This window comes from Neoarius graeffei, chromosome 15, assembly GCF_027579695.1.
Source record: "Neoarius graeffei isolate fNeoGra1 chromosome 15, fNeoGra1.pri, whole genome shotgun sequence".
Taxonomy (NCBI): domain Eukaryota; kingdom Metazoa; phylum Chordata; class Actinopteri; order Siluriformes; family Ariidae; genus Neoarius; species Neoarius graeffei.
The window spans coordinates 22706487-22725027 of NC_083583.1; the positions used below are offsets into that span (position 1 = coordinate 22706487).

The 18541-nt window shown below is 45.1% G+C and overlaps 1 protein-coding gene across 2 annotated transcripts in view; it reads right to left on the bottom strand.

The window, feature by feature from the left end:
• strn (striatin, calmodulin binding protein) overlaps positions 1-17889 on the bottom strand; it is a 184015-nt gene extending 166126 nt beyond the window's left edge. For both annotated transcript variants that reach the window (XM_060941036.1, XM_060941035.1), the window contains exon 1: positions 17525-17889. In XM_060941036.1, coding sequence (XP_060797019.1) covers positions 17525-17740 — 216 coding nt within the window. In that variant the 5' untranslated portion in view covers positions 17741-17889. The remainder of the gene's footprint in view (positions 1-17524) is intronic.
• Between the last annotated feature and the right edge of the window lie 652 nt (positions 17890-18541).

Sequence of the window (18541 nt, forward strand, 5' to 3'; positions counted from 1 at the left end):
GATGTTTATTGACATAGCAATCGTGTGTAACGGGAAGCATTTGCATATCCGAAGTGTTGTGTTTACATCAAAGATAAAATAAACCGATATGACAACGACTGCTACTGCCAGGTTGGTTGTTGAGTAGCCTGACTGTTTTTTTTTTCTTGCGTGTGGTATCATTGTTGACGTGAGGTTGTTTTTTGAACATGCCAATGCGGACACGATTTCCCCTGATGAGTTATGACTTCAGACGCGATGCGTGTGTGGAGTCCGCGTGATATGTGCGTAAGATAGGCTTCTCGTGTTTGGAGATCCGCGCTCCGAGACAAGCGCAAGCGCCCCCCAGGGAAAAAAAGGGAACCCCCCCCAAAAATATCGGCATAGTTCGAACACTGAGGACAACCATCACATAACTATAACTATAAATATTTTAGATCAACTATTTTAACTAAATGGGCTATAATAAATAAGCCTGCAGGCAGCCACGGCGGGCTGCCTCAAAAAACTAACCATTTGTCCTACCTTAAAACTCGTTTTGCTTTTTCTGCCTCCTTTTTTGTATTTTCGACCCTGCATTTATTTTCTTTCCTTTTCTGAAACCTGATTTGTGTCCAGACATTTTGTTCTGCTACCAACGAACTAACTCGTCAGGTCTCGTGTCTCGAATCCGCGATGAAGGGCAACAATTGATACATTTTTATAAACAGCCAATAAACAGCCAATAGGGAGGTTGCAACGTTCAGGCTCTCCTTTGCTCACAGACACTCAATAATGCACTTAGGCTACGTTCACACTGCAGGCTGAAGTGACTCAAATCCGATCTTTTCGCCCATATGTGACCTGTATCCAATCTTTTATTGACAATATGAACGACACAGATCCGATTTTTTCAAATCCGACCCAGGCCGTTTGGATATGTGGTCCTAATTCCGATTCCTATCCGCTCTTTTCATATGCGACTTCAGTCTGAACCGCCAGGTCGCATTCATCCAACTTACACGTCATCAACAAGCCACAAACGTCACTATTCTGCGCTGAAGTAGGCGGCGGGTCTCTCAAAAAAGTTACAACAACATGGCGCATAATCACGGGCGCAGATAGAGGGTGGGATTCGTCCCACCCAGATTTAAATTCACCTCGTTTGGTCCCCCCCACTTATAGGGAGGAAAAAATGTCTATGCTGTCTTTCTTTGCATAAGGCAAACCTCACGGAAAAATCAAAAGACTAATTACCATTCGGTTTATTGAGGTGCACAGCAGTGTATACATAGTTGCAACAACTCACATAAAACAAAACAAAGACTGATATTCGGTTGGTTGAGCTGCGCAGACTGCACAGGCTGCGAGCTCGAGCTTGGTTGCTATGGTTACTAACAACAAGTTTGACAGGCATATCGGGGTTTGGGGTTGGTTTGCTGGCAGCTTTGTCCCCCCCAGGTTTTTGTCCCTCCCAGTTCAAAAAACGTATCTGCGCCCCTGTGCATGACATCAATGCGAGGGACGCTTCGGGCTGTGAAGGTTCTGAATCTTCTCAACGGAAGGACGCAGAGGTTAGGGAGCTGATTTCCATTTGGGGGGATACAGCTATTCAAGCTAGATTGGATGAGTCATACCGCAACCGGGCGGTTTTACTTCCGTAAACACTGGCCATGCTCACTGCGTGTGACGTCGTCGTATCCTGCAATGCGCATGCGGAACACTTTTAGGTCGCTTTTCGTTCATACTGAGGATCACATACAAGTCGCATATATTTGTTAATGTGAACGACCTCACAAAAAAATCGGATTTCACAAAAAAATCGGAATTGAGCATTAAGCCTTGCAGTGTGAACGTAGCGTTATTCTCTGTCTCCTGGCAGAAAGCTCCTTGGTTTGCTTGTGTCTCAATCACAGCTGGTATTCTGTAGAAAGACTTCTTTTCACCTTTCCCATCAGCTTTGTTAGAACACCCTAACACAGCACAAAAGTTTACCATTGTAGGTTTATGATGAATCAAGTGCCTTGTGGGTTTAAATTCCGCGCGCTGCCGTTATTTCCCCCTGATCACGAGTTTGTTGGTCTTCCAATATGGCGCAGGGTTTGTTTACTTCTGGTTTCTGGTGACGTCAGTGGGAAGGGTCTATACCTAATTTCATCCCGATAACCCTTGATGCATATCAAAATTTCGACAAATGGCGTAATTTTGATATTAAAAATGTGATTCAGTACCCGGAGCTGTACATGTTTGTGGTTGCTATAGCAATCTCGTGCGATCATGCGTTGCTTTGTGAACAACGTGGCGGACGACTCGGAATTCCTGAAGCCACCGGCTTTTAAAAGCCCAGTTTGGCAGCATTTCTTACCGTCTTGTGACGGAAAACAAGTGTTGTGCAAGCTGCGCGAGTCTAAGTTTCCTCATCATGGCAATAAACAATTGCTTTCTCAGAACTTACTGGATCTCAGTGCCTTCTGTCCTGTCTGGACAGTGAATGGTTGTGTCTCAAGAGGTGGTGTTTACTTCAACACAAGCGACTGCGTTTTAAAAGATCGGAGACAAAAGTCATGAAGTTTTTCCTTGCTTGGTGTTTTGCGGTTTGAAAATTAAACCGTGCCAAAAGTAACTGAACTGTGTTCCATTCAAAGTCAACGGAGTGACTGGAGTCTGAATAAAGACTACAAAGGCAACACGACTGGTTTGTTTGTTTTTTAATTGCTGTGCACTTCTAGGCTGACAGTTAACAGAATAAATGACAATGAATTGCATCAGTTATAAAATAGAGGACAAAAAAAAAAGGGAATCGTGATTTGAATCGAGCTGTGAAAAAAAATGAATCGTCACACATCTCGGAGCTAGCTACGACGACCATGTTTTAGTCCGAGGATAACGTCTTTTTATAATAATAATGTTAAATTTATATAGCGCCTTTCAAGAAACCCAAGGACGCTTTACAATTATAGACAAAGAAAAAAATAAATAAATAAAAATAATAATAAATAAAAAAAATAAAAAGTAAAAAGTCCACCGAGTAGGGGTCAGGATGTAATTCCCGTGGTGTAGCAGCTACAGTCCCACCAAAAGGCGCACGAAAACAAGTCCCACATCTCCAGCACCGCCGTCGTGACGCTGTCAACAACATCGCTCGAACACCACGCCGTAGATCCACACAGCGAGCAGAGAAGCTCCGCCACGCAGAGCGCTGGTGTGTCCCAAACCGCCTGCACAGCTGCTGCGACACCACCGAGCAACATCGCTCGGAACATCACGCCAAGCACTAAAACCACAGAGCGCTGGACAACCACGATGTAAAATGAGCAACAGGCTCACTGCAGTCCACAGCTGGGAGTGCAGGCATCACCCACAGCGAACCAAGGCCTGGAGGGAACCGACGCCCAAAACTGGGTCTGGAGCTACACCACCACTGGCGGACAAAAACTCTCAAACAAACACCAAACTACACAAACACACAGAAAAAAAATAAATAAAAAAATGAAAATAGATAAAGAAAATAAAAATAAAATTAAAAAAGCTCTGATGAGAAGCGGCAGCCAGAAAACGCACGACGTACTCTCAACCGGAAACAGAAACGAAAAAAGTGTAGATTTTTTTAAATTATGTCTTTAAATTTTTAAATTATGTCTTCTTCTGGTTCGACGTATGCAGGCATTGGGTGCACAAACAACTCGTGAAAGCTTAAAGATTTTACGAACGGAATCGGTTTTGTGCACGAAAAACAGACTCGCAAAACGTGTTGTCCGGCACCGTACGCTGCTCATCTGTACATGCGATTCCTGTCTTTCCACTAACCACTGCATTTTGGACCTGAATCAACAACATTAATTCTGCGTAACTGTCGTTTAGATCAGCCTTTCTCAACCGGGGTGCCGTCTGGCTTCGTTAGGGGTGCCGTCAAAAAATTATATATTCTAACATTGAAATAAATTTTTTTAAAACATGAACTAAAATTCCAAAAAACGATAGTTACACTAATGCAGATCATTGCCGCCTCATGCATCATCAAAATTTGTCTCACGGCCCCCTTTCCCATGTCACAACGTCACTGCCGGGGTCAACGTATGGTCAGCGTGACTGCGTATATTTTATATGGGGGTGCTTTGAGAATTTGCATACTTCTGAAGGGTGCCGTGACCGAAAAAAGGTTGAGAAACGCTGGTTTAGATATTGTACGTTATTCAGCTTTTATTCAAAGTGAAGAACAATACGTGCATGCAGCCGAGAGAATCCAAGCGCGACCAGTGCCGAAGTACTAGTGTAAACAAATATCCTACAGATACTATCCAACATCTGGAATGATCAGGAGAGTTAAGGAGTTAAAGAAGCTCGAATAAATACACAGACAAGGAATTATTTAAGTATGGGATGCTTGTTGTTTCCAGAGTTTGACAGTATCTGCATTAAAACAGTTAAGGCCTCTGCATGCTCTTGCGACAAGGCTTTCGCAGATAGCTTTTCGCAGACAGTTGTAATTTATTGTTGAGCGGGGATAATAGGCGTGCACGATGTTATTCACCGGCACAAAGCAAGGGGGCGCGAAGTCACTAGGAGTAGTTGGTGGGTGTGGTTAGTGGAGTGTTTATCCTCCGGTTACTTATAATGACTAGAACTTTTTTTTTAAATATAATGACTAGAACTGGAGTCGTATAGATGTACGTACTTCCTCAATCAACCGTTCTTCATGCTGCTCCATCTTCGCTCGTATTTTTAAAAATGGCGGTCGTGAAAACAAACCAAACCGGGAAAGTAGGGAAGCGGAAGTGTGTGTACAGTGGATGTAGAGTGGACCAATCAGAGCCCTCTTGTCTGCGACGCTGTCTGCGAGGCTTCTGCGGTGGTCACAATTTTTGGGAGGTGCGCGCAGAGCGTCTGCGAAGGTGGGGGGGCTACGCAGACACTGTCTGCGACGCTATCTGCGAGGACTGGGTTGTCAGCATAAATTGGCCTTTAGCCTACGCTTCTCTGACCGAGCTTTTGCTTCTTGAGCCGATACAAGCAAACACACTCGCCGTCTCTTTTACGCATAATTTTGCCGATTTGATTGCTGCGTGGGTAATTGTACGCCTCTACGCTTTTGTAGTTCCTTAGCTCCTTGCCATCAACACCCTCGCTAAAGGCCTCTGCATGCTCTTGCGACTAGGCTTTCGCAGATAGCTTTTCGCAGACAGTTGTAATTTATCGTTGAGCAGGGAGTAATAGGCGTGCGCGATGTTATTCACCGCCACAACGCAAGGGGGCGCGAAGTCACGAAATCGCTAGGAGTTGGTGGGTGTGGTTAGTGGAGTGTTTATCCTCCGGTTACTTATAATGACTAGAACTGGAGTCGTATAGATGTCCGTACTTCCTCACTTCCTCGATCAACCGCTCTTCGTGCTGCTCCATCTTCGCTCGTGTTTTTAAAAATGGAGGTCGTGAAAACAAACCAAACTGGGAAAGTAGGGAAGCGGAAGTGCGTGTACAGCGGATGTAGAGTGGACCAATCGGAGCCCTCTTGTCTGCGACGCTATCTGCGAGGCTTCTGCGGTGGTCACAATTTTTGGGAGGTGCACGCAGAGCGTCTGCGAAGGTGGGGGGGGGGCTACGCAGACGCTATCTGCGGCGCCGTCTGCGAGGACTGGGTTGTCAGCATAAATTGGCCTTAAGAATACACGGACAATGCCAACGTAGCTGATGTCGGGCCACAACTTCAAGTCGTCTATCCGTTCCGTGAGACGAGACATACGGGGCACTTTGATCGTATTATCCCCAGAGCACATCAGAAAATCAGACATGCGTCACCGTCTTTGATCTTACCTAGCTAGCAGTTAGCATTAGGTACAAACGTCAACACAGTGGAGCGGAAGAAAGATACCGGCTTCTGCTATGACGCGGCAATAAACTGTGGGAAAGGTCAAAGTTTGGAAAGTTGTGGATAGCATAGCTGAGCTTAGCACTGGTGGTCGAGCAGTATAATAATAAATAAATCCTCAACAGCAGCCATCCATATTTCTCAAAGGAAATCAACTTGTCTCCAAGTTCACCTATCTAGGAAGTACACTCTCGAGTGATGCGGTTATCAGTCAAAAAGTGAACTGTCGTATCGCGAAAGCTAGTGCATGCTTTGGAAGGCTTCGTTCTAACGTCTGGGAGGTGTGTCATAGAGGTGTTAAATCTTCTACTAAGGTGAAAGTGTATCAAGCAGTCGTTTTAACCGCTCTGCTCTATGGCTCGGAGTCATGGACGGTTTACGCCAGACATGCTCGACGGCTCAATCGCTTTCATCTCAATTGCCTACGTAAGATCCTAAAGATTAAATGGCAAGACAAGATCCCTGACATGCCCCTTTTCCACCAAAGCAGTTCCAGGGCTGGTTCGGGGCCAGTGCTTAGTTTGGAACCGGGTTTTCTGTTTCCACCGACAAAGAACTGGCTCTGGGGCCAGAAAAACCAGTTCCAGGCTAGCACCAACTCTCTGCTGGGCCAGAGGAAAGAACCGCTTACGTCAGCGGGGGGGTGGAGTTGTTAAGACCAACAACAATAACAAGACCACGAAAGATCGCCATTTTTAAGCGACGAGAAGCAGCAGCTGTACAAACACGAAGTCATCCATTATTATTATTGTTGTTGCTGCTGCTGCTTCTTCCGCGTTGTTTTTGCTTCGATATTCGTGCCAAGGTTTAAGTAAACGTAGCGCCGTAACTGACGTATAGAGCGACATAATGACGTATACAGCGATGTAATGACGTGGCTCCACTTAGCACCGCGAGCTATGGAAAAGCAAACTGGTTCTCAGCTGGCTCGCAAGTTGAACAAGTTGTGAACCAGCACCAGCACTGGCCCCAAACCAGCCCTGGAACTGATTTGGTGGAAAAGGGGTAACACAGAAATCCTAGCTTGAGCAAAATCAGCCATCTGTTCATACTATCATCCAGAAGAACCAAATTAGATGGGCGGGACATGTTACAAGAATGTCTGATGAACGCATTCCTAAGCAACTAATGTATGGAGAACTCACCATTGGGAAACGCTCTGGCGGAGGTCAAAGTCAAGTCAAAGTCCTTCCCACGCCTTACAGTACCTGGTATTCCTAGGCAGTCTCCCACTCAAGTACTAACCAGGCCCAACCTATATGTGGCGCATCGGGCGGCGCCGATCTCCGTTTCCATAGCCCTCGGCCTCTTGCCTATTACATAGCTAGGGTTACAGTGGGGGGCTAGTCCTCTGGTAACCACGAGAGTTTAACTCCGCATGCACATCTGTATTGCAGCGTGCCTTGCCAGATGGCGGTAGGTACCATTTTTATGATGGTCTTTGGTATGACCCGACCGTGAATAGAACTCCCGATCTCCCGATCGAGAGGCGGACACGCTACCACTAGGCCACTAGTCGGGACATGTTACAAGAATGTCTGATGAACGCATTCCTAAGCAACTAATGTATGGAGAACTCACCATTGGGAAACGCTCTGGCGGAAGACAAAGAAAGAAAGAGATACAGAGACACAGTCAGTGCGTTTACATGCACATAGAGAAAATCGCATTTCTGCCGTTGCTCGACTGAAATCGAAGTTCAAAATGGCATGGAAACACCTTAGCTAGGCTGAAATTGAACCAAACTTGATTTCTCGTAATCGAGCTACACAACCTAGATTATGCGATTTTTGCCGAGCTACTTAGTGCATGTAAACCCTATCGAGCTACGTAGAAGAGCTACTTACTTCAGCACTGCCCCTTCCGGAAGTGACGAGTGATGAGACCACAAGCGGGAAACACAACAGCCTCGGTCGAAAAACAAAACAAAACAACAGCCTCGGTCGGCATGACACTTCACCTTAGCCGCCCACTTTATTCGGAACACTTCTGTTCGTACATACAAACTACAAACACTCTTCTTGTGAACACGGAACTGATAACTTTGTTTACACTCTTGAATAGCTCTTCTTCATGACGACAACCGTAAGTGTACCAACATGATGGGGCGTGTAGCGCCACCTGTGGCTCGGGTGCACAATGTACCTCACACAATAGCTCGATTTCCTTGTGTGCATGTAGGATTGGATTTCTCTGGCACCCCTGCTGGGACCCTGAGCTCGATTACCGACAGTAGCTCGATTTGGATGCGCATGTAAACGTACTGACTGAAACGCTCCCTTAAAGCTTTTAACATCAATCCAAGTTCATGGAAAGTAGCAGCCTCAGACAAGTCATCATGGAAAGAAGCCATCCACAAAGGAGCACAAATTGCAGAGGCAAATCGCAAGCTACATCAGGCTTTCGTCTAAACCGGGGAACAGGGGCGCTGCGCCCTCTTACCGAAATGCTGATCGAACCCCAAGTCACACTTAGGCCATGCACTTGTATACTACTGCACAACATGCAATCTTTCTCAAAACGATCTTTTCTCCGTGAAAACATCCCAGCAACACCACGTGACAATGTGTCTGATCGTCAAATACGTTATAATTACTCCAAAACTATTCCAATCATAGTAGATACACCGCCAGACGGTGCAAAAACAATCCGAATTGGCGGTTTCCAGACTGAGGCGCCATGTTGTTTAGTTGTTTACTTGTCGCGGCTGCTCTCGCGAGATTTGACATGGGTTACATACAAGGTCAGCTGACTTGTAGAGCGAGATTTCTCGAGACTGAATGACCTTTCACCCACCGGCGCGGGAGCTTTTGACAGAAGTAGTTCGCGAGTTGTTTTTGTTGACACTTGGGCATTTAAAGATGTCATCCCGCGGCACAAAACGGAAGAAAGCCAAAGACTGTCCGGGGCAGAAGAAGATTACTTCTTTCTTTTTCAATGTTGATAATTTGTTACAATTACCCTCTCAGATAGCCTCAGAATGTCCCATTGGAGCCTCAATTTTTGAAAGGCTTCGTGGGGGGGACGACAACCGGCACCATCCCCCCCATTGCTTCGTTCCCTCACCATGGTGAGCGCCCTCATACTAGATTTTTCTAGAAAAAACCCTGCTACATGCAGTGGAAAGAAGGCGCCTCCGCAAGCAGAGAGCTGCGGAAAACCTAGCAGTTGATCCCTGCACTTGTAGCTTATGTGGCAGATCTTTTCGAGCAAAAATTGGGCTGATTAGCCACATGACGACACACAAACAGGGAATGCGGTCATCATCGACTGCGATGGACGAAAACCTAATAAATAAATCACGTAAACTTACAAGCAGAATTAACAATAGTATAAAACACAAATGAAATATAATTTAAGGTCAGCCCATGTTTTCTGATTATACACAGCGAATAAAAAAAAAAAAAACGTAGCCTGCTCTTTAAATCTTGAAACATGTTGTGCGTCAGAGACGTAAAACTTCCACGCTAGCAAGCGACTGTGACGATTTGTAAACAAACATGGCCGCCAGGTTTGCTTCGTTAATACGGAAGATTTTGAGACGATTTTGAAACAGAAAGACACCTTGAACACCTGAAAAAAAGTGTGTGTCTGTATAATAATAATGGCTTTTTTTTTTTACGGTAACTCATTTTCGACTCGTTCAATATCATGCTAGCTGAATGGAATATACCTGATATACCACTCAATATTATTTAAAAATGTTTCATATTTTAGATTCTTCGAAGTAGCCAGCGTTGACCTTGATGAGGCTTTACACACTACTGGCGTTATCTTAACAAGCTTCACGAGGTAGTCACCTGGAACACTTTTCAATTAACAGAGGTGCCTCGCCAAATGTTAATTAGTGCAATTTCTTGCCTTCTTAATGACTCCGAGATCAAACAGTAAATCATAAACATACACTAAATAGCCCTACTCCACAACCGGAGTAATCCATAGAACATCAAGAACCGCTCAACTAAGTAAATAGCGACGACATTCATCAAGACGTGAAGTGACTTTTAATTAATAAAAATCAGGGCTTTGAACCAGAATTTTTTTCCTATTGGTTCGTTCCGAATAGAAACGGAATTTTAACGTTTCTGGTTTTGGGTTCCACCATTAAATAGACGTTCCCGAACCGGTTAGAACAAAAAAAATTTCGTTCCCGGAACGGTTAATTACGTTCCCTGTCAGCTGTTTAACAAATGGCTATAAAATTATGTCTCTGTCTCATCCAGCTTAAGCCAAATGTAGGCTAATTCTATTACAACCTTCATTCAATAAGACAAGAAATAATTCAAAACAATTATTATTTCAAATGTTGGCGATTTGGATTCTCAGTATGTCTTCCCATCTACACAAACAGAAAAAGTGCCAAAAATGAAAGATAATTCGTTTAGTGTGTTACCAAAGGCTAGTCAGGCCCTATGCATTGATAGGCTAACAGAGGTTAACGTCATTCAATGTTCACGAGCCTCTCATTAACGTGGACAAATATATTGATATCGTGTCTGAAATTGACGTTTTTGAATAACGATAGACTGCAATATTTACCTCTTATTTAAGATGTGGAGACGTGATAGTAGTCCACCCTCCCGCTCTCTCCATTCAGTCAGCGAACGTCACACAGGAAGTGAACCCCAGCGGGTCATAGAAACTTGCGCAGGAGAAGAATGACTTTTTTTATTTGTAGGCTACGGAAACTTTGAGGAACGAAATAAAAACCGGTATTAACCGGTTACCATTATTTTTAATAAGCGTTTCTGTTCCGGAACATAAAAAATAATAAAGTTTCTGGTTTCGTTTCTGTTCCATGTGAAATAGAAAAAGTTCCCGGTTTTCGTTTTCATTCCTTGAATCGGTTCAAAGCCCTGATAAAAATAAAGGGAAAAAAAAAAAAAAAAAACACTGAATTAGAAGGTGTGTCCAAACTTTTGTCAGGTACTGGATACAACCAGCTACGCTTTTCAGGTCACGTTAACCACCCATGAATAAAGATTTGGAACTTTCATGCAATTTCAGCAGGGATTCGAACCCAAACCACACCCCAGGATCAATCCATGACTAAGCCAAGCTAATAAATGTACCTAGATTATGTAACTATCACACATGGTGATGATGACAGCCCTTTAGCTACCAGAACAGTGTACTGCATGATTCGCTTGTGTTCTGATATACCCCTTTTCCGCCAAATCAGTTCCAGGGCTGGTTCGGGGTCAGTGCTGGTGCTGGTTCACAACTCGTTCAACTTGCGAACCAGCTGAGAACCAGTTTGCTTTTCCATAGCTCGCGGTGTTAAGGGAAGCCACGTCATTACGTCGCTGTATACGTCAGTTACGTCGCTACGTTTGCATAAACCTTGGCGTGAACATCGAAGCAAAAACAACACGGAAGAAGCAGCAGCAGCAACAACAGCAATAATAATGGCTGACTTCACGTTTGTACAGCTGCTGCTTCTCGTCGCTTAAAAATGGCGACCTTTCGTGGTCTTGCTATTGTTGTTGGTCTTAACAACTCCGCCCCCCCGCTGACGTAAGCGGTTCTTTCCTCTGGCCCAGCAGAGAGTCGGTGCTAGCCTGGAACCGGTTTTTCTGGCCCCAGAGCCAGTTCTTTGTCAGTGGAAACAGAAAACCCGGTTCCAAACTAAGCACTGGCCCCGAACCAGCCCTGGAACTGCTTTGGTGGAAAAGGGGCAATAGAGAACAGGGAGGCACGATGCCATTTTTTTTTCAGTCAGAGTGCAAGTTTTTAAAACTCATCAATACGAATACAATCATGGAAAATTTTTAAATCAGTCGATCTTGGTTGCTGTGTGTGCTGAAAGCAATAACTCCTCAATCTCAGTTTGATGTTTAAGTTTAAACAGCATCTTTAGTTAAGAATGCAAGGACAGACATGGCAAAGCGAACAGGTGCAAGGTGCCGTGAACTGCACCTTGACTTGTGAGCAAAAGTATACACCCTGGCGAACTACGGGAATGTAAACGAGTGCGTCTCAGTGCTCGGTTCCTGTACAACCAAAGTGCTCGCTCACACTTTCTCTGCACGCTTACTTCATCGCCAATACCTTTGCGTGTAGACGTCCAATTCCTGGCACCGCGTGCACTTTTTTAAACGATCGTCCTTACGGATATAACTGCAAATCAGCCAGCCATGGACTTTCAATTAAATATACTGCTTAAACATTCTGTCAGGCTACTCGTATTGTCGGAAAAACGCCGTAGATAAATATTAAATATTTTCACAGGGCACAATGTGCAATCTGCTTTGCTTTGGATCCTTAATCACGTGTACATCCAGATCATGCTGTCGGTTCAGCTGAGCAACCTACTGTGGGGAAGCCATGGAATACTGAAACAGTTCTGGGACCAAAAGGTTGCTGGGTCGATTCCCTTGACCAGCAAGAATGGTTGAAATGCCCTTAAGAAGAAGACGAACTTTATTCATCACACGCTTGTGAAATTCCTCATCTGAAGCAGTGAATACACACGTGCGCAATGAGCACACACACACACACATACCCAGAGCAGTGGGCAGCCATGCTAACAGCGCCCGGGGAGCAGTTGGGAGTTAGGTGCCTCGCTCAAGGGCACCTCAGCCCAAGGTCGTCCCATATTAACCTACCCGCATGCAAACTCCACACAGAAAGGCCCCCACTGGTCACGAACCCAGAACCTTCTTGCTGTGAGGCGATGCCTTGCCTTAAGCAAGGCATCTAATCCCTAACTGCTCCAGGTATGCTGTACATCCAGGGGCGTATCACCCGCGGGGGATGCGTACGTTTCATCCCCCCCACTTTTGTTGAAACACAATTTCATCCCCTGCACTTTTGTTAGATTAAAATGACATCATTATGAAAATTATACAGCTACTATAAAATGTGTAACAAGGAAGTAAACTATTACCATAACGTTAGACAAAAAACATCCACGCAACGGACTCAAAACAGTTTTTCTCACCCGACCAATCAGCAGTTGCGTGAATATAATAGCCAGTTTGCGTAGCGTGCCGAAAGCGCTCAATAATACAGTATCTGTTTGCAGAGCCAACACCAGTTTTACCGCTCCTGATTCACCGTTCCAGGTTTGACGTCGCATGCGGTGCTTACTGTGCCTGGCTTGGCTCTGCAGACAGACCCTTCTCAAAGCGCTTGCGATGCCGTCGTTCAAACAGTTGTCCCAGGTGCCATGCCCTAAAAGATTGTGTTAAAGGAACAGTCCACCGTACTTCCATAATGAAATATGCTCTTATCTGAATTGAGACGAGCTGCTCCGTACCTCTCCGAGCTTTGCGCGACCTCCCAGTCAGTCAGACGCAGTCAGATGCGCTGTCACTCCTGTTAGCAATGTAGCTAGGCTCAGCATGGCCAATGGTATTTTTTGGGGCTGTAGTTAGATGCGACCAAACTCTTCCGCGTTTTTCCTGTTTACATAGGTTTATATGACCAATGACATGAAACAAGTTCAGTTACACAAATTGAAACGTGGCGATTTTCTATGCTATGGAAAGTCCGCACTATAATGACAGGCGTACTAACACCTTCTGCGCGCTTCGACAGCGCATTGATATCTGAGCTCCGCATCAATGCGCTGCCGAAACGCGCAGAAGGTGTTAGTACGCCTGTCATTATAGTGCGCACTTTCCATAGCACAGAAAATCGCTACGTTTCAATTTGTGTAACTGAACTTGTTTCATATCACTGGTCATATAAACCTATGTAAACAGGAAAAACGCGGAAGAGTTTGGTCGCATCTAACTACAGCCCCAAAAAATACCATTGGCCATGCTGAGCCTAGCTACATTGCTAACAGGAGTGACAGCGCGTCTGACTGACTGGGAGGTCGCGCAAAGCTCGGAGAGGTACGGAGCAGCTCGTCTCAATACAGATAAGAGCATATTTCATTATGGAAGTACGGTGGACTGTTCCTTTAATAGTAGTTACTAGTTGTAAAGTCAGTTGAGGCAAGTTTTTTTTTATTACGAGTGTGTGTGTAAGTCTACTTTTCATGCATTATAATTGCTTATCACTTTTTAGAAGAGTTTTTCAATTGAGATTTAAAGGCATTTCAAATCGAATGAATGTTCAATAATTGTTGTACAGTAATGTTATTTGGCCATTAAGTGTTTGTTGTATGTGTAGTCTATTGCATCATTTTCAAATTTTATGCATTAAACCTGATGTAATGCATGATGCAAACAAGTTTCGTACACGAGTTTGAATAATTAAAGACATTAAAAGCAGGAACTGCCCCGTCTTATTTGAATGCTATACTAAAGAGGTCCTTCCAGGATGCTGCGCTACTCCAACATGAACTGATTAGCCATGCCTCCTGCTCACACAAAGCAATCCCAGTCCAAACTGTTATGCATGATGGTGTATGATCTATACACTGTGTATGACTTCTTGGGCTATGTGAAGTTTTTGGTTTTGTTTATATCAGTGTATACCAGTGTAGGCAGCAATACTGACATCTCTGTTATACAACCCCGATTCCAAAAAAGTTGGGACAAAATACAATAATTTACAAATCTCAAAAACTGATATTGTATTCACAATAGAACATAGACAACATATCAAATGTCGAAAGTGAGACATTTTGAAATTTCATGCCAAATTCTGGCTCATTTGAAATTTCATGACAGCAACACATCTCAAAAAAGTTGGGACAGGGGCAATAAGAGGCTGGAAAAGTTAAAGGTACAAAAAAGGAACAGCTGGAGGACCAAATTGCAACTCATTAGGTCAATTGGCAATAGGTCATTAACATGACTGGGTATAAAAAGAGCATCTTGGAGTGGCAGCGGCTCTCAGAAGTAAAGCTGGGAAGAGGATCACCAATCCCCCTAATTCTGCGCCGACAAATAGTGGAGCAATATCAGAAAGGAGTTCGACAGTGTAAAATTGCAAAGAGTTTGAACATATCGTCATCTACAGTGCATAATATCATCAAAGGATTCAGAGAATCTGGAAGAATCTCTGTGCGTAAGGGTCAAGGCCGGAAAACCATACTGGGTGCCCGTGATCTTCAGGCCCTTAGACGGCACTGCATCACATACAGGCATGCTTCTGTATTGGAAATCACAAAATGGGCTCAGGAATATTCCCAGAGAACATTATCTGTGAACACAATTCACTGTGCCGTCCGCCGTTGCCAAAGAAGAAGCCGTATCTAAACATGATCCAGAAGCGCAGACGTCTTCTCCGGGCCAAGGCTCATTTAAAATGGACTGTGGCAAAGTGGAAAACTGTTCTGTGGTCAGACGAATCAAAATGTGAAGTTCTTTATGGAACTCAGGGACGCCGTGTCATTCGGACTAAAGAGGAGAAGGACGACCCAAGTTGTTATCAGCGCTCAGTTCAGAAGCCTGCATCTCTGATGATATGGGGTTGCATTAGTGCGTGTGGCATGGGCAGCTTACACATCTGGAAAGACACCATCAGTGCTGAAAGGTATATCCAGGATCTAGAGCAACATATGCTCCCATCCAGACGACGTCTCTTTCAGGGAAGACCTTGCATTTTCCAACATGACAATGCCAAACCACATACTGCATCAATTACAGCATCATGGCTGCGTAGAAGAAGGGTCCGGGTACTGAACTGGCCAGCCTGCAGTCCAGATCTTTCACCCATAGAAAACATTTGGCGCATCATAAAACGGAAGATACGACAAAAAAGACCTAAGACAGTTGAACAACTAGAATCCTACATTAGACAAGAATGGGTTAACATTCCTATCCCTAAACTTGAGCAACTTGTCTCCTCAGTCCCCAGACGTTTACAGACTGTTGTAAAGAGAAAAGGGGATGTCTCACAGTGGTAAACATGGCCTTGTCCCAACTTTTTTGAGATGTGTTGTTGTCATGAAATTTAAAATCACTTAATTTTTCTCTTTAAATGATACATTTTCTCAGTTTAAACATTTGATATGTCATCTATGTTCTATTCTGAATAAAATATGGAATTTTGAAACTTCCACATCATTGCATTCCATTTTTATTTACAATTTGTACTTTGTTCCAACTTTTTTGGAATCGGGGTTGTAGAACAGTATCCTGTTACCTAGAATTATCACTCAATACTTTTTGCCTTCACTTACTGAATAATTACACAGCCCTGGCAGTAACAACACCAAAACCCAACATGATAGATCTCTGCATGAAATGCAGAACTTGGCTGGAGTCAACTGGATTTATAGGCTTTCTGCTGTCCTCCCTTTCATTTGCATCCATGGACCATGGGTATGAAAAAGTTCCATATCGGTCATTGAACACCAGAACACCCCCACTTTTGGAAAGCTTGATACGCCCCTGTGTACAGCACTCTGGATAAGAGCATTTGCCAAATGTCTGTAAAACATACACTTAGCTTACGACACATAGTAATCTTGGGATCAGGATGTTTTTAGGAGTAAATGAGCACAGTATAGGAGCAGTATCAGTACTGATTAGATACGATCATGATCCTGGAGATCGCCTGACACAATCAGAAGAAGAAACCTTTATTTGTCACATGCACACTTCAAGCACAGTGAAATACATCCTCTGAATTTAACCCATCTGAAGCAGTGAACACACGCGCACACACCCAGCTACACCAGAGCGCCCGGGGAGCAGTCAGGGGTCAGGTACCTTGCTCAAGAGCACTTCAGCCCAAGGTTATGTTAGAACTGCATGTCCGGGGAAACCGGAGCACCCGGAGAAAACATGCAAACTCCACACAGAAAGGCCCTCGCTGGCTGCTGGTCTCGAACCTAGGACCTTCTTGCTGTGAGGCGACCGTGCTAACCCCTACGCCACCGTGCCGCCCAATCAGTCATTCAATGGAGATAGATATTCCGTGATGGGGCGGCACGGTGGTGTAGTGGTTAGCGCTGTCGCCTCACAGCAAGAAGGACCTGGGTTCGAAATTGCGAGTGTGAATGGTTGTGTCAGCCCTGATGATCTGGTGTCCAGGGTGTACCCTGCCTCTCACAGCTGGGACAGGATCCAGGATAAGCGGTTACAGATAACGGATGGTGGCACGGTGGTGTAGTGGTTAGCGCTGTCGCCTCACAGCAAGAAGGTCCGGGTTCGAGCCCCGGGGCCGGCGAGGGCCTTTCTGTGCGGAGTTTGCATGTTGTCCGCGTGGGTTTCCTCCGGTTTCCCCCACAGTCCAAAGACATGCAGGTTAGGTTAACTGGTGGCTCTAAATTGACCGTAGGTGTGAATGTGAATGGTTGTCTGTGTCTATGTGTCAGCCCTGTGATGACCTGGCGACTCGTCCAGGGTGTACCCTGCCTTTCGCCCGTAGTCAGCTGGGATAGGCTCCAGCTTGCCTGCGACCCTGTAGAACAGAATAAAGCGGCTAGAGATAATGAGATGAGATGATGGATGGATGGATGTTCCTTGATGGTGGTCCTGGACTGCACAGTGTGCACAGATCAACCCATGTTGTGCATGTAGGGTCATCACACAGCCATCTCATGAGAAGTTCTACAGCACAGACCGAACCTGCATGTGCCTGACTCCATCTCATTTATCCAGAAGATGTAAAATGGATAAGAGCAGCTCTGGGAGAGAAATAAAGCGCATCAGGCTGGGAAATGTAAAGTTCAGTGCTGTATGAAGGTGTGCTGGGATTCTGACGTCATTCCCAAAGCCAACGCTGATGTAAGAGAAAGGTGCAGAGACAAAAACAAGCACATTGCGCACAAACAAAAAGATCCAGAGGAATTACCTGTAATTCGGCCCGCTCCACATCCCACTGCGCTCTCTCCACCTCGAACCGGGCCCATTCGTGCTGCAGAAAGTGCAGGATCCCCGGGATGTTATACTGCGCCCTCACCGCCTCTCCGCCTCCGTCGCCCGGCTGCTGCACCGCTTTCGCTCCGCCGGCCAAAGCCGAGTTATTGTTATTGTTAAAAAACACACCGGGGCCCGCCTGCTCGTCCATGGCCAGGCCAGGAAGGGAGATCCGTTCGCCCAGATTGGCACGACAACTCCGTCTGAAGGCTTCGCTCTGTCTCGGTCTCTACTTTACAATATCCGCTTTCACTAAAGCCGAGACAGAAAACAGGCAACTAACAGAGACAGCTAGCTCTCTCTACTGGGCAACTCAACTCAAAACCACCAGTACGTTGGCGAAAATCCCAAACCTTCCCTTGCTCCCTATACACGCGCACTTCCTAGAGCGTAATATACTACCTTCTACGCCCTACCTAGTGCAGAACCTCTTCCAAACAGAGGCGTTTTGGGATTCAGCCGTTATTCAGCGCGCGTGCGCTCATTCACTCACGCCCGCCCACAAACAGAAGCGTAGAGCGTTGAGCGCGCACGCTCGCTCGCGCGCACCCTGTCAACATACTCGACTCTGATTGGTTCTCAGAAATCACTTCGATCGTAAACATCCAATCAAAGGTCAACGCACTAGTTTGGCCCGCAAAGCGTGCGCGGTGCATGATGGGACACAAGATTGAGGACTTTCAAATTTAAGGCTTTTTCTAAATGAAAAGTTAAAACTTCTCAGTGTGTTATTTATGAAAAAAAGACAAATTGCATAAATATAAAACACATCATATTTGACACATTTATATTACGTTTTTATATTAATATTAATTATCTTATATTGATCGTAATATAATAAATATGGGGCGGCACGGTGGTGTAGTGGTTAGCGCTGTCGCCTCACAGCGAGAAGGTCCTGGGTTCGAGCCCCGGGGCCGGCGAGGGCCCTTCTGTGTGGAGTTTGCATGTT